Source organism: Triplophysa dalaica, chromosome 5, assembly GCF_015846415.1.
Source record: "Triplophysa dalaica isolate WHDGS20190420 chromosome 5, ASM1584641v1, whole genome shotgun sequence".
Lineage (NCBI taxonomy): Eukaryota > Metazoa > Chordata > Actinopteri > Cypriniformes > Nemacheilidae > Triplophysa > Triplophysa dalaica.
This window is the reverse complement of record NC_079546.1, coordinates 246,453-265,056: the sequence shown is the minus strand read 5'-3', so window position 1 is coordinate 265,056 and position 18,604 is coordinate 246,453. Positions and strand designations below refer to the sequence as shown.

Below are 18,604 nucleotides of genomic sequence, written 5' to 3'. Positions count from 1 at the left end.
ACAAAACATCTATTTAAAATAATACAATAACTAACGTTTCTCAATATAAATAAACATTCATTTTCTGAAAATAACTACTTTTTAACATGATTATGAAAACATGTACTGTGCAAGTGAACAACAGTTATTTCACTAACCTAGTGGCGTCTTGAGTGATACAGATTATCCCCCTTCGATAGCTCAGTTGGTAGAGCGGAGGACTGTAGAGGCTGATGCTGAAATCCTTAGGTCGCTGGTTCAAATCCGGCTCGAAGGAGATTATTTTTCACATTTCTTTTTATAATTTAATCCAAACCAGAATAGTTCTAAAGATATCAGATTTCTAAAGAAATCAATCATTGCTAAATTCAGCCAGTATTTGATATGTTAACACAAAAGTAATAACAGTTACCTATAGATCCCTTAGATTCCACTGTGAAACACATCCCAGATGGTAGAGCGGCAACTTGCCGCGGTTCGATCCCAGAGGATTGCACATACCGATGTATAAATGTATAGGATAATGCAATATACGTCGCTTTGGATAAGAGCGTCTGCTAAATGCATAGATGTAATGTAAGTATTTTTATTACAGTTTCCGGTTTACTACGTCCTTGGAATCAAACCATCCAATCCCAGTGCGACAACATATTGTGTGACCCAATCAGTGGGCTGAGCGATTCTTCTGCAGTCCAATCAGCATGCGGTGCGCTTTTGTAGTGGGTCGGGCTGCTGATGAGGGGTTTGTTTGGGTTTAAAGAGTCGCCTAGTGATCGCTGAAGAGGAAGAATATTACAGGTATTTCTTTATAACTCAGCGATGACAAATACATTTGTGATTTTATTGACATATTTTCGATGTGCTGCACGCATCTGAGGCGTTAAGCTTGACATAAATGACGCTTTTGATATTAAATAGAAGCTAGCGAATGCTAACCACACTAGCAGCTTCATCGTATTGTGTTTTTCGGCGAATTTCAGTCTTTAGTTTGTCTTTATGATAAATCGAGCAATAAAACACGAAGGAGGTCTACTTTACATCCTTGAATCTCACGATGTCACGTACAACATAACCGCGGTATATTGTTAGCAACACCGTGACATTTCTTGCTGTATTACTCATTTACTATGGGAACTTAATTCGAGATTCAAGATTTGTATTTGTCACAACACAGTTATATAGAGAGTACACAACCAGCAGTGAAATAGAGGTCAGGTCAGCTCCAAAGACAAGTGCAATTATTATAAAGATACAAACACAAGAGGAAAATACAAAGATAAATGTGTATATAGTCTATGATAGACTGTGTTTATTTACACGAGCAGGAATGTGCAAACAGATAGTAACACAAGGTCGTGTCTAACAATGGGGCGGTATGATATGTATGACGGTATGATAACATTTGTCAAACGGTTCACGGTTTTGCAATTGCAATTCTAAAATGTGAATACAAACAACCACTTTACACAAGTAAAAAAAAATCAACATTCATAGAACATATATGTCAGGTACAAATAAAGCCTTAAAATGATAATACTCTTTAAAAAAGCCCTTATATGAGGCTTAAACATCAAACTTTGCATCACATGACTTAATGATGTATTTTTGTGTAAACACAGCTCATACCTTAAATCTGTTCAGATTCAAGTCCTATAGTGTGTTTCCAGCCATATTATCAGTAACAACAAGAAGAGCAGTCAGTGCTGTGTGCAATGTCACTATAGTGGATGTTGAATGTTCTTAATAGGAGAAGTGATGTTAAGACACTGAGTTTAGGAGCCTGATGACCTGGGACGAAGCTTCTTCTAAATCTCTCTGTTTCAGCCATCAGACTATAGAAGCTCTTACCAGATGACAGCGGGGTAAGACACTTAATAGTGTGGTTGAAGTCTTGTTTCCTGCAGGGATGGTAGAGCAGACCCTGAGACGCTGCAGGGCTTTAGAGATGATCCCACACCACACTGAGTTAAAACACTTTCTATGAATAGAAACTTTTCAGGATTGTTGGAGAAACCCTGAATGTCCTCAGCCGTCGCAGATGGTACGGTCTTATTCACCTGAATGTGTGAAGTCCATGTCAGGTCTTCAGAGATGTTTACACCGAGGTACTTGAAGCTGCTCACTCTCTCCAGGGGGTCCCTCTGATCTTAAGAGGAGTATAGGTCACTTCTGCCTCTTCCTCAAGTCCACAATCTGCTCTTAGGTTTGGTCCCATTCAGAGAGAGCAGCTGGACCACACTCATTCATGCAACAGGGTTTATTGTTCTTGGGCCCGGGGAGGATGACACATGTAGGAGGAGTGAAGCACCGGGGTATCGAGGGACTCATTGAAGTCGTGCTGTAATGACCTAGAAACGTCAAACAATTATTTTTATACCAGTTTCACAACAATGATGATTACAAATAAACTGGTATTGTTGAACATTTCTTTGGTGATCAAATATTTTTGTGTGTCTCTCTATTACACACACACACTGGTCAGTATGTATTTAATTGATTCAAGTGTGTGTACAGTACGTGTGTACAAACTCACAGAAATGATTCAAGGAACGATAGAAAATGATCATTTTGAATCCATTGCGTCAGACTGTGGCGAGGTCAAGAAAGGTTCAGAGGTCACAGATGGGTTTTCATGTAGTTTTCATGACTCTGTTAAGTGTGTGTCTCATCTGACCTGTAATCTGACCAGTTCTCGTTCTCTCCAGATTTACAGCGGATGTGATGTCATGTGTTTGTGGTGATGTGTCAGATCACTGAATAAAGCGCCTCAGCTTGATCCCCGTCATGGAGTTCTGCTTTGGAAACATCGTGTTTAGTTCCCGCTTTGACTCTGGGAATCTGGCCCGTGTGGAGAGAGTGGATGGATCAGAAGCGGACGGCGAGAGCAGCAGACCCCCTAATACTTCAGTGCCGACACAACCTGACTATGAGTTCAATGTCTGGACCAAACCTGACTGCGCCAATACAGAGTTTGAAAACAGCAACCGGTACAAACGTCACCCATCAATATTCTTTGAACAAATCATGTAACTGTGTGTGATGTGAGTGACGTTGTGTGTTTGTTTAGGTCCTGGTTCTACTTCAGTGTTCGAGGGATGCCGCCTGGGAAACTGCTGAAGGTTAATGTGATGAATATGAATAAACAGAGTAAACTGTACTCTCAGGGCATGACTCCGCTCGTCCGCTCGGTGCCGGTCAAAACACGCTGGGAGAGGGTTCGAGAGAGACCATCATTTGAGGTATAACACCCACCAAACTCCACCAGGTAGTGTCTCTTGTAGCTCTCGCTCCTCTCTGAGGGGCCTGTGTTTGAGATCATGTCTAATCATTTTAGAATGTGTTGCTCTTTCTGCTCCGTCTCAAATATCCCGCTCTCTTCTCACAGTACTAATAGCTCATTGATTGTGTGTGTGTGCAGGTGTCAGACAGTCAGTTCATCTTGTCTTTTGTTCATCGTCTGCTGGACGTTCGGGGGGTCACAACATATTTTTCCTTCTGTTATCCATTCTCATACACTGAGTGTCAGGATATGTTGCTCCAACTGGACCAGAAGTTCATCAGCAACACACACACACTGGGACCCTGCAGGTACACACACACACACATACACATACACCCACACACTGGGACCCTGCAGGTACACACACACACACACACATACACACACACACTGGGACCCTGCAGGTACACACACACACACATACACATACACACACACACTGGGACCCTGCAGGTACACACACACACACATACACACACACACTGGGACCCTGCAGGTACACACACACACTCACACACACATACACACACACACACTGGGACCCTGCAGGTACGCACACACACACACACACACACACATTTTAATATTTTATTTAAGTGCACTTAAAGGAAATAGTTAACAGGGACATAAATATTAAAGATGCATTGAACTACATATACAAACAATCATGGACCTGTGGTATACGAGAAATCAACACAATACATTTTGTATCACTCAGTTGTTAGGGATATAAATAACAGCGTCTCCACCATATACTGCTGCTGCCTATAATAGCAGATAAAACACACACATAGAGCTCATTTTTTCTCTGTATGTTTGTGTGTTTGTAGTCCAGTAGACAGCATTTACTACCACAGAGAGCTGTTGTGTTACTCTCTGGATGGAAACAGAGTTGATCTCATCACGGTCTCATCGTGCCATGGGCTGCTGGAGGAGAGAGAACCACGGCTGGACAGACTGTTCCCGGACCTCAGCAGCCCACGACCTCACCGCTTCACCAGCAAACGGGTATAAGACAGAAGTGACCGCAATGTTCAGAGGATTAGAATTAGTGGTGGGCATAGATTATTTTTTTTTAATCTAGATTAATCTAGATATCCAAAGCGACTTACAAAGAGTGAGGAAGCAACAAGCGATATGTCATACAGGAGCCATAATACATTAGATCTCAATACAAAGTTACTGGTTTCAACTAAAGCTAGACCACTACCTGTTGAGAGAAAGTGTTTTTTTTAAACCAATTCCGCATTGCACAAGGTGCAAACAACCTTAGTCTTGTCGATGTTTCTATTGGGAAGCTTCTTAAAAATTAATATTCCCTGAAGCAAACCCGGCGGCTTCATAGCTGCATCCATGTTAGCACGTCACGTTTGATGCGGTAATTTCACAGTAACGTTATGTTGTGTTCAGACCAAACGCGAATGGCGTGTCAAGCGCGAGTGATTTATATGTTAATGCAAAGAGCCAATAGACCTACTTGCTGCGCGAATCGCGCGAATGAAGCCCTGGTTATGAGATGATGAGGCGGCTTCTGCTTCCGCGAATGACGCGAATCACGCGAGTTGAAAAATCTCGTTCTCGCCCCGTACTGTGCAGTTAAGCTGGTATACATCCGCGCTAAAATATCAAGGTGAAAGTCATCATAGCTTGCGTAGTATAGACCCAGCTCCCAACCCAACTTTGAGAATAGATTAACGGCGACATTTTTTTTAACGCGCGATAATAGTCTCACTGCGTTAACGGCGTTAACGGCCCACCACTAATTAGAATAGATCAGACACTGTTAGCAGAATTTTTTTATTTCACTGTTATTTATCTGGTGGTGTGTGTGTGTGTGTGTGTGTGTGTGCAGGTGTTTGTTCTGAGCAGTAGGGTTCATCCGGGTGAGACGCCGTCTAGTTTTGTTTTCAATGGTTTTCTGAACTTCATCACAAGTCAGGATGATCCACGTGCTCAGATGCTCCGCCGGATGTTCGTCTTTAAACTCATTCCCATGCTGAATCCTGACGGGGTCGTCAGGGGTCACTACAGGTCAGAGGTCACTTAAAAATGATCACTTAATCATCACTTGCTTGACTTTTTTTTTTAAATGTCTTATGGTAACAATTCATCTATTCCTTATCAAGTCAAATAATCATATTGGATTGAAATATTTCTGACAGGTCAAATGTCATTTGTGTTTATAGGACGGACTCGCGCGGTGTGAATCTGAACAGACAGTACGTGAATCCCAGTCCAGATCTGCATCCCTCCATTTACGGTGCCAAATCTCTCCTGCTCTACCACCACATACACAACCGCACGAGCAACTGCGCTCCCTCCGCCCTCAAACCCTCCCACCAGTCCAACACCACCTCTCCTCTGACCACACCCTCTGAACCAGAGCACTCTCTCAACCTCCGAAACGAGGCAGAGCTGGGCGACGGGCCCACGCTGGACTTGTCAGAGATCCCCATGCAGTTGGAGGAGAGCTGGGAGAAGGGCGGAGTTGAGCTGGAGGCAGGGCCCTGCGACGAGAACGAATCGATGCTGTGCCAAGGTGAAGCACCGGCTGTGTGGAACCCCGCCCCCTCTGAGCAGATCCCGCCCCAGGAGAGCGGAGTGGCTTATTACATAGACCTGCACGGCCACGCCTCCAAGAGAGGATGCTTCATGTACGGCAACAACCTGACGGATGAGAACCAGCAGGTGTGTCTGTGCTTCCCGTCATCTTCTTTAATCAGTATGACATTATTAAAAATAGAAAACGATAAATCAAATTGTGTATCTTCTTCTGCTCCACAGGTGGAGAACATCTTGTATCCCAAGCTCATCTCACTCAACTGCGCTCATTTCGACTTCCTCGGCTGCAATTTCTCTGAGAAGAACATGTACACACGAGACAAACGTGACGGCCAATCAAAAGAAGGCAGTGGGCGTGTGGCCATTCACAAAAGCATCGGGCTGGTCCACAGGTACACACCTGCACACGCTTCGATCACACACCGTTAAACTGCACTGCTGTGTGTATTCAAAGGTACTTGTGTGTTTCCTATCTTTAGTTACACACTGGAGTGCAATTATAACACAGGCCGCTCGGTCAACACCATCCCACCCGCCTGTCACGACAACGGGCGAGCCACACCCCCTCCACCACCCACCTTCCCTCCCAAATACACACCTGAGGTGTACGAACAGGTACGTCAGCTCATGCACACGACGCCGTCTGTATGAACCGCCTCACGCTCACATGCGCGTCATGCACGTTACAGGTGGGGCGAGCGGTTGCCATAGCAGCGCTGGACATGGCGCAGTGTAACCCGTGGCCGCGGTTGGTTCTGTCTGAGCACAGCAGTCTGGTGAACCTGCGGGCGTCAATCCTCAAACAGGTGAGGAACAGCAAGGGTCTGGCCGCCGGCAACCGCAGGAACACCAAGAACACCGTCCCACCCAAAGCAGCGTAAGACCACCACCATCTGTTTCTGAAGCGTCTGTTTCAGAGAGAGAGTGTGAATCATCTGTGTGTGTGTGTGTGTGTGAAGGTTGAGCAGCTCGGCTTCAGAGAACTCCCTCAACCGCTCGCGCAGTAACGCAAACGTCACAGGAAACAAGCAGACGTCTCCTCAGCTCAAGAGCTCCCCGAGCTTCACATTCGGCTGCAGCGCTCCTCCTGGCACACAGCGGGCTCCTCACGGGACTCTGGGACCCGTCCGAGGTGAGACAGTCACATTAAAACTCTCATGTGTGAATGAAGTGTCATGATAGTGCATAGATGACGTCCAGGTGTTTTGTGTCCCTTTGTAGAGTGTAAAGCTCAAGAAAAAAGACGTCCCCAGCACCAGCGCCTTCCCCTCCATCAGCCACCCCCCGCACGCACCCCGCTCTCACCCTCATCCCCGCATTCCTCTTCTTCGGGTCCCTGCTCCATCAGTGTGTCAGGTCTGTACTCGCTGCAGCCACCCAGTCTGGCTCAGATTCTGCCCTCTCTCCAGGTCATGCCCCGGCCCGGCCTGCTCTCCAAACTGCCCCCCCTGCAGGTGTACCTCAGCGACGGCAGGACGGCTCCGGGCCCCGCGCCCGAGTGACCGGCCCTCCCTGTGTGTGTTTTAGTTTGTTCCATTTTACAGCCCGAGCGGTGGAATCTTCTTCCATGTAGCATACGTGAGGAAGAGATTTGATTATTTATGATGAAATGTTTGTGATCGAGGCCTTACATTTGACATTCATATTACGAGTTAAACATGCCAATGATGACCAATCTCTCAGAAACATGGATTAGTTCGGTCATGTTTGTTTTGAAAGGTCATGCTGCACTTTTATTGTTGATTGAGTCCTACATGAGTGTGTCAGTGAATGTGTAAGTAACCATGGCAACACAGACAGGTCTATAGAAACTGCATGTGTGCGTTCCATCTGGATTGAGAGAATGATGTCACACACCACAGTTTGGGTCTGATCATGTGACCTCTGGAGAATCTTTCATTAAGAACATATACAGTATATATTGGACCGCTGTCATGCTTTTTTCCCAGTGCTGAAGAGAGCAATACAACAGTCGAATATTTCCTCCAACATTTCCTCCACTGTGTATGTAAATATATCATGTGAGAGAAGCGGCAGTGAGCTCGTGTTGGTCTCTCTGTGGGTGTTTTTGTTGCTGTGATGATGTTTCTGTATTTGCTGCTTTGACTTTAATCTTCTCTGTATTTGTGAAGAGAATATCTGTATCTTGGAGTGTTTATATCCCACTGCATGTTTTCTGTTTATCACACTAAAGGCAGAAAGAGGCAATAACATGTGAAGCATCACATGATCCTGTGTGTCATATGTGTTTTGTGTGACATGAGCTGCTAGAAGAGTTTCAGCTTCACTCGTCTGTTTGATCTTTTCTCTAATAAACATTCTCCTGTTTCAACTTAGCCTGTCTCTTTGACCCTGCGCTTCACCTTTCTGTCTGCTTGCTGATTTCCTGTGACATCACTTCCTTTAGTCTCTCTGCTTTTTCTCCATGTTTTTCCAGTAAAAATAAATGTAACTGAAGAAGTTCAGTTTACTAGAAAAACTAAACCGTATGAACCATTCATTTCATAATATGTGTGGTGACGTTTATCCTTCCAAATATTTTTTTGTAAAAAATTGCTTCTCAAACTGATGTTCAGATACATATATATTTTTACCAACAATCAACATAAAAATACTTGTCAAGAACATTTATATTTGTGTTTCATTGTATACCAGCAGTTTATAAATCACTCAACGATGTTTAACATCTCAAAAATAATCAAACATGATGCGTTTATGTTCAAATTGATCAAAATATGATATGATCCTTGAAGTCAATGCAGACTGTCACGAGCTCTCTGTGTTGCTATGGTTACCGGATCTTTTCACTGTTACCACAGCGTTTTTGCTGTTAAGCATTGTGACATCACATTCTCGTGGTTACCTGAGATGCATTACTTCTGTGATGTTTCATAATGGAACCATTCTCTCTGTCTGTTTTGTTACCTAGGCAACAGCTGCCCTGAGACCCGGCCAGTGGATCAGAAGAAAGATTTTCCTGTGCGGTGTGTCAAGGCGTTCCAACAGAAGAAGCCAATCACAGCACAGGTAGATTTGTGTCACAGCTGTGATGAGAGAGATGCTTTTATAGATGTTAAAATTGTTCGTTCACTCTTTCCAGGAACAGCAACAGGACCATATGACCTCATCGATAGAGTACAGCAGGTTATCATCATAAATAGCAGTCCATTCAGTGATTCCATATCAGCAGAGCGGTCAAGCTCATCTCTCTGTCCTGTGACAGGTGTGAGCTGCAGCCACGACCCAGTCGCATCCCGGTACGGAGCACAGCCCCCCCTCTGACGGGTGGTCTCGAGACACCCGCCCTGAAGGTGTGGAAACTCATCAAACCTGGAATCAAAAAACACCTGGCAGGTCAGAGTCTCTCTCGACTGCTTTAACCCTGTGTTTTTATGTTGTGGTGAAAGATGCACGGATGAGTGGTGTGCATTTAAATGAACAAAATCACAGACTTTGGTAAAGTGTGAACTGTGCTCTCTGTTAGGAGTGTCTGGGAAAGATGCTTCTTCTCTGCGTCTGGCCACTAAAGCACTGATGAAGAATTCTGCTTGTAGAGATCAGAGATCTGGAGACGCCAGCAAACAAACACACACAAACAGGTGAGACACAAGCAGACATCAAACGTGTGTCATGTGAGCTTGAACATCGTGTTATTGAGGTGAAGGAAGAATTGAAGTGCTGTCAGTGTTTTTCATTTCACCAGATCACTGCAGACCTAAGACTGGACTAAAGGTCTTTCAGTTCCCTTTAGTGTCACGAACAGACGTCATGAACAGAAAGTGTTTGTCAACCTACCTGATCTATAACCATAACGCTACAATAACCTGTAATAGGCAATCTGTCTGTTATTGTCTAAAATGTGAATTTGTGGTTTGAAGTGGGACTTCAATGCTTGTATTGTATTTTTAAAGAGTTTTCTTTTTTAATAAAATTGTGGTGCTGCTTTTGAGAAGTCTAACTTACCAATGTCAGTGTGAAACACAGATGAGATGTGTCTTTTTTTATACATTGTGTGTGATCAAGTCATGGTTTATTTCAAAGCTTTGAATGTTTGATTGAAAAAAAAAGTTCTGTGAAATCTGTACATTTCAATAGCAATATAAAGACATATTTATGAAAAGGATGTTGACCTTGTTATTATCAAGAAAGCACACAAACGCATCACAATTTGACATGTTTATTAACATAATGTGCATACAAAACGTAAATTTACAGGCTGAATCTTCCCCATTCTCGGTGTCTGATGTTTGTCTGGTCCCTGTACACCACCTGAGAGTGAAAGAAACACATGTATTAGTTATTACTGCATTAGACACGTTCATAAGTGTGTGTGTGTGTGTGTGTGTGTGTGTGTGTGTGTGTGTGTGTGTGTGTGTGTGTGTGTGTGCGTGCGTGCGTGCGTGCGTGCGTGCGTGCGTGCGTGCGTGCGTGCGTGCGTGCGTGCGTGCGTGCGTGCGTGCGTGCGTGCGTGCGTGCGTGCGTGCGTGCGTGCGTGCGTGCGTGCGTGCGTGCGTGCGTGCGTGCGTGCGTGCGTGCGTGCGTGCGTGCGTGCGTGCGTGCGTGCGTGCGTGCGTGCGTGCGTGCGTGCGTGCGTGCGTGCGTGCGTGCGTGCGTGCGTGCGTGCGTGCGTGCGTGCGTGCGTGCGTGCGTGCGTGCGTGCGTGCGTGCGTGCGTGCGTGCGTGCGTGCGTGCGTGCGTGCGTGCGTGCGTGCGTGCGTGCGTGCGTGCGTGCGTGCGTGCGTGCGTGCGTGCGTGCGTGCGTGCGTGCGTGCGTGCGTGCGTGCGTGCGTGCGTGCGTGCGTGCGTGCGTGCGTGCGTGCGTGCGTGCGTGCGTGCGTGCGTGCGTGCGTGCGTGCGTGCGTGCGTGCGTGCGTGCGTGCGTGCGTGCGTGCGTGCGTGCGTGCGTGCGTGCGTGCGTGCGTGCGTGCGTGCGTGCGTGCGTGCGTGCGTGTGTGTGTGTACCTCTGTTCTCTCCACACGGAGCATCACTCCAGTTTCTTGGGATTGTTAACAGCAACATAATGGTACAAAACCACCAGTAAGAAGAGTGACACCCCCAACATGTTGGCAAATATCGCCAGCTGCACGTCTGTCACCATCTTGCTGAAAAACACACACAGACCACAAATAAGATACTGTGAATTGTAATTTTGCATCATAAAATCATGGTCTATTTGACGATATCTTAGGGGCACTGTTAAGAAAACGATTATATTTATAAACTCAAGAACGAAAAACATTTTTACCACAGAACGCGTTTATAGTAATCGCACATCTATTGATAATTTGATCAGAATTAACTCGATGAGCAGCGGATCTAATACAACAAATCTATAAACATCATGAATGCAGTTATATTTTATAATATATCAACTTAATTTCATATATGAAATAGGAATGACTTACATTTATGTGTTTATAATGTTTGTGCTGAGTGTTCAGAGGATGAATATTCCAGCGCTGAATTCCGGGTTAAAGACACGTCACGTTCATACGGGTATCTGAACACGTCACTTCCTGAATCATGATTTTATGCAGATAGTTAAACTAATCAGGGAAACCCTGTTCAAATGGTTCAAATTGCGTTAAATTTTACTATTTAAAAAAATTGTGGATTAACGTACAATTTTACCGGATTTTTATGTTTTATGTTTCAGTGAAGTATTTACACTCCAGCACACATGATGGCGCTGTGCAGAAGTCGGCGAACCAGCGTTTCTTCACAAAGTCCCTTTAAGTAAAGTCTCCGGTGACCATATTTGCAGCGTCTACAGGCAGATCTTTTTAGAATAGGGGAAGACCGATATCTCTACGATCACAATGTAATAACAACATATATCCTTTAGACAATAAAGACCTCCATGACAGCTATAATCATTATTATTCCCAAAGATATATAATATTTTATATTAGATTTTAGATAAAGTTGCGCTAAAACAGTTTTTGACATCTTGCTCTAGCTACTGCGTATTCACTTTTTCAAGTCACATTAGCACTGCATGGTCTTGTTATTGCCTATAGTCTTTGTTCGTCTCCCGGCCGCTGGAGGCGCTAATGTGACAGTAGAACCTCAAGACCTCCAGGCAGGCGCGAATTCAAACATTCAAACTGAGACTTTAAAGAAAACATTTGCTTTTAAACATTTTAAATACGCTATTCTTCAAGATTTTATTCTACAGAACAGTTGTTTGATCAGAACACATGTAAGTAACTGCTCGCACTCATACGGTTCAGATTTTGTTAAACTGTGATGACAGAGTTGACATTATTTTCAGTTTAACTAGAACGTTACTGGTGTATAGTTAAACATACATTGGATAAAATACCAGTTTGAACTTATTAAAAAAATGTTGTTAATAATAAATCGTACTATAAACATTGTATTAAAAGCAGTAATAATTTTACCATATCATAACATTATTATGATGGCAGACAGTATAATGATTTTCTTTCATATCACCTGCAGCATCATGTTAATCCTATGCGTTAAATGGTCTGTATTTGTCATGCATTATAAGTTTTGTTATCACATCTATACAAAGAAATCGATGCATCTGATATCAACTCAAGTGATCTTTCCATGTCGTTTATAGTACCTTTTGAATATCATGTTGTGTGCAAATGTTAGTAATACAGTATCTTTACATGTATATTCAAACACTATATGATATTGTATTCAAATGACCCAGACTACACATTTATTGGTCAGAATTCACTGAGGTCATGGGGGTGTCAGAGCTGTGGTCTATACTGGATCCAGTCCGGCAGTGTGTTCCTCTCTACAGTCTGTCAGGAAAGACGCTGGCTGTGGATCTCAGCCTGTGGGTCTGTGAAGCCCAACATGTTCAGGGCATGATGGGAAAAGTCACCAAACCACATCTAAGGTGAATTAAAAAGATTTCAATTGAGATTTGAACAGAAGTTGGATGCAGATTACATAGACAACCTTTATTTTATTTGTTCACTGACGACCACAAACATGATTCACTCACTAGACTAGATAGAGTTCACATGACTTACTGTGTGTGTGTTGTGCAGGAATCTGTTTTTCCGCATGTCCTCTCTCACTCTGATGGGTGTGAAGCTGGTGTTTGTGATGGAAGGAGACGCTCCGAAACTTAAAGCAGAGACCATGAGCAAACGCACGGAGATGAGATTCGGGAAGGTGCAGTCCAAACCAGCAGCAGTCAAAACCACCGGCAGGAGTCGATTCAAGGCCGTTCTGAGAGAGGTGTGCAGCATGAACTCTTAAATATCCTTCAAGACTTTCTGCAGTTGTTTTCTGCATGTTCTCCTGGTGTTTCAGTGTGGAGAGTTGTTGGATTGTCTGGGTGTGCCGTGGGTGACAGCGGCAGGGGAAGCGGAGGCCATGTGCGCCTTCCTGGACTGGCAGGGCGTCGTGGACGGGTGCATCACTAATGATGGAGATGCTTTCCTGTATGGCGCTCAGACGGTTTACAGAAACTTCAACATGAACACAAAGGTAGTTGCGAGTGAGGGTGCCGGAGAGCTGTGTAATAAAACACGCGGGCTGTAAAGGTCTTGTTATTCTGCTCAGGATCCTCAGGTGGACTGTTATCAGATGTCTCGGGTTAAAGCAGAGCTTGGGTTAAGCAGAGAGACTCTCGTGGGTCTGGCCATTTTCCTGGGCTGTGATTATATTCCTAAGGTGATTCATCAGAAATCTTATATCACCAACGACACACGTCCTCTCCAGCTCTCTTTATTATCTCAACTGTTGTGTTTCTCTTCAGGGTGTTGCAGGTGTTGGAAAAGAACAAACACTGAAACTGATACACAATCTGAAAGGACAAACTCTCCTTCAGAAGTATGGACAGATTGAATGAGGCGAATGTTTATGATGTCGTGTGTGAATGGTCATGATAGATGCTCTGTTGCAGGTTCAGAGAGTGGGAGTCGGACCGCTCTGAAAGGTCAGAGGTCACGGTGAAGAAGGTCACTCACTGTCTGGTGTGCCGACATCCTGGTCAGTGTTTTCTGAATGATTGTGAGCGTACCAAGAGAATCTGTCGAACAGGCGTAAACGTTCTCTCTCTTCAGGCTCTGCTAAGACTCACGAGCGCAGCGGTTGTGTGTTTTGTAAGAGCGAGCGCTTCTGCTCACCTCAGGACTATGACTCTCGGTGTCCGTGTGATTGGCATCGCATCGAACACACCCGCCAGGCGTCCTCCATCGAAGCCAACATCAGAAAGTGAGTTTCATCTCCACAACATCTGACAAACTTCAACAAAACACACATTAGGAGAATAACTCAGTGCTTCTCTCTCTGCAATGTTCTCAGGAAGACTCTGGCGTGTGAGCGGTTTCCGTTCACAGAGGTGAGTTGTCTGGTGCATTATGGGATGGATGTGGTGGCGTAAGGACAGAGTTCATCTGTGTGCTGTTCTGCTGACGTAACAGATCATCGATGAGTTCTTGGTGACGAAGGACAAGCCTGCACCGCCCTTCCGGAGGAGAAAACCCAACCTGCTGCTGATGCAGGTAAAGACCCGACCACCAATCAGAACACAACACGCTTACACACACACACGCACGCACTGATGATGGTGTTGAGGTTTCTCTCGTGTGTGATGAACTCAACAGAACTTTGCTCTGGAGAAGATGGACTGGCCCAAACACTACAGCAGCGAGAAGGTTCTGGTGCTCATGACCTACACAGAACTCATGAACAAGAAACACAACAGAGGCACGGCGGCTCACATTCAGCCCATAAGGTGCGTGGGACTCTATCCATATATCCTCTATCCTCCAGCTTGGATTCATGTGCTGAAATCTCTTCCCAACAGAATCTATAAAGCACGAGTCAGGAACGGAGTCAACTGCTTTGAAGTGATCTGGAAGAAACCAGGTGACACAAGACTTCACACCACACACACAAAATATTTTTTTATTTTACCAGTTGAAGAATTGGCATCAGTGTATGTTTTCTGATTTGTTGCGATTATAAAATGAAGGACTTTTATCGTGTTATATGAATGTTTTTAATGGTTGATGTGAAGTGTGACTTGATATCCGTCAGACCTTGTTAGTGTCTTGTTGTGAGGTCAGATCTGGAGGGGTCGGGGGTCACAGGTGACGGAACAAATGTATCACCATTAGGTGCTAAAAGTGCTTCCTCTAGACACCTCGGCCCCCCCAAACACCCACTCCACTCGACCAATCCACACTCAAGAACAACTCTGCCAGTAAAGTGTCTATAAATGACTTTATTTGCTCTTTTAGTATTTGTCAAACATTAGAATAGTGGGCACTTTGTTTTACAGTGTTTTATTGGTGTGGTTGCTCAACACACAGTATTGACAGATCATTTGTTACAGGAGTAAATAAATAGAAAATCTGGAATTGAAAAAGTCTCAAAGTGAGCAGTTCATCTGTGAATCCAACATGTGATGAGCAGCATATACCAGCCTTATGAATGGAAATCTCCAGGAAACGATCAATGTAAAGTCACTTTTCTAATGAGAGAAATGTTTTGATGTTTGCTGTGTGTCAGATCATTATGTGTTTGCTGAGGGCTGTGATGAGCACACAGAGGTGAGGACCGTTGAAGAAGAATCTCTCTTTACTCTGGCGTATCCTCACATCGTCCAGGACTTCAACAGAGAGCGGGCTGAAGCGCAGGAGAACAAAACAAAGAGTATGCTCATCCCTTCCCATAATTCATCACAACATTACTAAACCAGAAATGACTTTGAGCCTCTGTGAAGGTCAGAGGGTCTTGATCTCTCTGTCTGTCTGTCTGTCTGTGAAAGCGAGCAGGTGAGTGTAGTGTGGAGGTGAAGCGTGATGTTTTTCCTGTCTTGAGGACGGGGATCAAAGGCTGTAGTGATGTTCCTCACACTCTTGAGTTGAAGCTCAGAAGCGTCTCACACCCGTGCTGTCACATGCTCACAGCTCACCCACACGCAGACGCTTTGATTACACCAGGTGTCACACAGGAGTCAGTTGCTGATCTCACAAGTGACGAGAACTGTTCCTGGTTCAGTACATAAATTCATTACACGTTTCATTATAAAGGTCATCGTCAGAACAGACAGAGAGAAATAAGAGCTCCTTCAACAGCATTTGATTCATAAGGTTGATTATCTTTGTATCACAGATCAAAACACTTTATTAAAGACAAATGGCTGTACTATGTTATTTTAGCTTTCAGATATAAATGAATGAGGGCTTGAATGTTCATCGTCGCACTTTTTCCACAAATCTCAATTTTTGTGTGTTTCAGAAAAGAAGCCGAAGGCACCAAAAGAGAAGCCGAGGGATTCTCATGACGTCATGTCCGATCTCTTTGATCAGATGTCTTTGCACACGGCTGCAGATTCAGAACACTCAGACTATGGTGTACAGAAACCCTCCAGTGATGTCATCATGAACCCCACACAGAGCAAACCTCCCGAGACCCCACAGAATCCAGCCTCCCCGACCTCACCGCCTCACAATTCTGTCTCTGCTCTGATTGGCCAGCTGCAGCTCAGCAGTATAGACTGGGATTCTTCATCCTTCATGGCATCTCCATCCCAGCAGTCTCCGAGCAATAAGACTGAGCTCAGATCAGCAGGAGACGCCACTGATCTCACTGTTACTGTTGAGAGGTCTCTTAAGGAGCGGCTTGCTATGAAAAATGTTGTGAAGTGTCATGTGTTGAAAGATGGTGTGCAGAAGACACACAAGCCCAGCGGATCAGAGAGTCTCAAAGCAGATTCAAACCTATCTGTGCTGTCGAAAGTTCCTCTGTGTCCAAAAACACAAGCAAAGGTCACCAAACCATCTACAGACCTGACAGATCTACAGACCGTCACAGCTAAACCTCCGAACTCTTTACATTTGAAACCCAGCGTCCCGCTGGAGAGAAAAGCACACAGCGTGTGTGTACGGCATGATTCATTCAGTGACGACAGTGACGCAGAGAATCGACCCAGATCACAGAAACACAAAGTCAAGGTCACGTCCAAACCACAGAGACCTGACAAAACCAGCTCAAGCCATCAGTCCAGACCACAGAAATTATCCTGTAATGACCAGCTGAGTGCTGTGAACACTAAAACTCCAAAGAAACACACCGCCGTCATCCGGTCCACTCACCTGCATCATGTGAAGATGGATGATGATGATGAGGAGGATGATCCTGTGGACAGTCCTCTACCTCTCGCTGAAAGACTCAAAATTAGATTTGCAAAGTGACTGTGATGCACTCCAGTGAAATGAAGGAGCTGAAATGAGTTTTCATGAGACCATGTTTGAAAATACAATTTTATAATAAATTTAGCCCAAATAAAATTCCATCTCTGAAGTGCATTTAAAATCAATCTTAATAACAGATACATGTGTAGAGAGAAACATAGCACGTTAACACACATGTGTCTGCAATAAACAACTTTCAAAGTGAAACATAAAGACATTGTGATTTGAGATACTAATATTGAATTAACTGCCTTAGGCCTAAATATGTCAAATGTTATAAATGAATATAAATCATAACAATTGAAATGAAGTTGTTGGTTGTATTTGATAAATTTCGTTCTCCAACATCACAGCTGCACAAATGTAACATAATGATCCAAGTTTAGATCATCGGCATTTAACTGATTTACACGAATAAAATCCCATGTTTTCAATGTTTTCAGATCTTTGGACTCCATGTCAGAAACAATAACAGAATAATCTCGATAGATCATTTGTAAACCATGACAAAACAACAAAAGATGTTTAAAACATGTAACTGGTTGCAGTAAAGAGTAAAATGTCCTCTTTTCTCTTAACATGACAGATAAAAGTAACAGTGTGATCCTAATAAGGACATAAACACCTTGCACTTCCTCTGGAGCCTTGATCATGAGTGACAGGTGTCACACCTTCCCAGACATGAAAGATCTGACAGCTGCGTTCTTCAGCTCATATACATCTTACATCATCATTAACAACAACAACAACTCTTCTTTATAGGGAAAAAACATTTTAGAAAATATATATATATAGCTCATTTTACCACTTCTTCACTTACTTTATTTTATATTTTGAATGTTCCGTTTTTGGCCCTGCTGATAACTAAATGTAACTCAAGTGAAAACAATTCTTTTTCTTTTCTATTTTTACCTTTGGAGAACCGATCCTGTTAACAAATCCATCTCCGGTATGTTTCATCAGAATATCAGCTTTGATCAGTGTCACGATCACATCTTTGCATCAAATATATTTATTTATAACAGATTATAAAACAAAGCTAAAACATCCTTCTACATTAGATAAAACAATAATGTTATTTTTATATTGTATATTTCTGCTTTCCTATAGCTCAGTGGGAAGCGCAAGGTTGTGGGTTCGATCCCGGGGGATTGTAAATACCTATGTAAAATGTATAGGAGAAAGCTATGTAAGTCGCTTTGGATAAAAGCGTCTGCCAAATGCCTAAATGTAAATGTTCTGACACAGTGGTGCAAATACAGTCCTTTAAATTGAAATTGTTAAAACAATGTTCCATTTCAAGTGTAATAATTCAGAAGTTTGAAGAATGGCCCTCATATACTGTTTGCCTTTTATACGTTTTTTGTGGCGCACAGAAGCTGTGACATTGAACATTTGTTTTTCATGTATTCTCTCTCTCTCTCTCTCTCTCTCTCTCTCAGTGTGTGATTTGGTGTTTTCTGCACTTTTGCGCGTGTCTGATCACATCAGTCTGTTAATTGTTGTCGTGTCAACTTAAAGACTCATTTCCCACAAAAGGGAATCTAATTATTTTCTTTTCTCTTACACATTTACCGCCAA

General features: G+C 43.7%; 3 protein-coding genes and 1 non-coding gene across 8 annotated transcripts; 3 read left to right on the top strand and 1 right to left on the bottom strand.

Annotated features, from left to right (window-relative positions):
- The first annotated feature begins 169 nt into the window (after positions 1-169).
- On the top strand, positions 170-256 carry trnay-gua (transfer RNA tyrosine (anticodon GUA)). Its single transcript is given in 2 exon segments — positions 170-206; positions 221-256. It is a non-coding gene; the product is annotated as a tRNA-Tyr (tRNA).
- A 448-nt stretch (positions 257-704) lies between these two features.
- On the top strand, positions 705-9,765 carry agbl5 (AGBL carboxypeptidase 5). 3 transcript variants are annotated; one of them, XM_056748990.1, is made up of 17 exons: positions 705-777; positions 2,685-2,966; positions 3,047-3,218; positions 3,398-3,567; positions 4,090-4,267; positions 5,112-5,290; positions 5,446-5,947; positions 6,044-6,213; positions 6,301-6,436; positions 6,511-6,698; positions 6,781-6,953; positions 7,043-7,177; positions 8,751-8,848; positions 8,922-8,965; positions 9,045-9,175; positions 9,306-9,420; positions 9,525-9,765. In XM_056748990.1, exons 2-17 carry the CDS (start codon positions 2,764-2,766, stop codon positions 9,538-9,540), a joined length of 2,610 nt encoding a protein of 869 aa, XP_056604968.1. In that variant the 5' UTR covers positions 705-777; positions 2,685-2,763; the 3' UTR covers positions 9,541-9,765. The 3 variants fall into 3 exon arrangements, 2 of the variants coding, with proteins under 2 accessions (XP_056604968.1, XP_056604967.1); XM_056748989.1 differs by having other exon boundaries at positions 9,507-9,765; XR_008906775.1 differs by lacking the exons at positions 8,922-8,965; positions 9,045-9,175; positions 9,306-9,420; positions 9,525-9,765 and having other exon boundaries at positions 7,043-7,399.
- Positions 9,766-9,982: 217 nt separating this feature from the next.
- ost4 (oligosaccharyltransferase complex subunit 4 (non-catalytic)) lies at positions 9,983-10,924 on the bottom strand. The gene is made up of 2 exons (XM_056748947.1): positions 10,784-10,924; positions 9,983-10,090 (listed from the first exon to the last, which is right to left on the bottom strand). Exon 1 carries the CDS (start codon positions 10,918-10,920, stop codon positions 10,807-10,809), a length of 114 nt encoding a protein of 37 aa, XP_056604925.1. The 5' UTR covers positions 10,921-10,924; the 3' UTR covers positions 9,983-10,090; positions 10,784-10,806.
- Positions 10,925-11,814: 890 nt separating this feature from the next.
- On the top strand, positions 11,815-17,433 carry LOC130421037 (flap endonuclease GEN homolog 1). 3 transcript variants are annotated; one of them, XM_056748689.1, is made up of 14 exons: positions 11,815-12,024; positions 12,511-12,705; positions 12,860-13,052; positions 13,128-13,304; positions 13,380-13,490; positions 13,576-13,649; positions 13,723-13,808; positions 13,883-14,033; positions 14,124-14,160; positions 14,243-14,323; positions 14,426-14,556; positions 14,629-14,690; positions 15,336-15,479; positions 16,068-17,433. In XM_056748689.1, the coding sequence occupies exons 2-14, from the start codon at positions 12,545-12,547 to the stop codon at positions 17,021-17,023; spliced, it is 2,364 nt and encodes a 787-aa protein (XP_056604667.1). In that variant the 5' UTR covers positions 11,815-12,024; positions 12,511-12,544; the 3' UTR covers positions 17,024-17,433. The 3 variants fall into 3 exon arrangements, with proteins under 3 accessions (XP_056604667.1, XP_056604666.1, XP_056604668.1); XM_056748688.1 differs by having other exon boundaries at positions 11,816-12,024; positions 12,531-12,705; XM_056748690.1 differs by lacking the exon at positions 11,815-12,024 and having other exon boundaries at positions 12,482-12,705.
- The last annotated feature ends 1,171 nt before the right edge of the window (positions 17,434-18,604 follow it).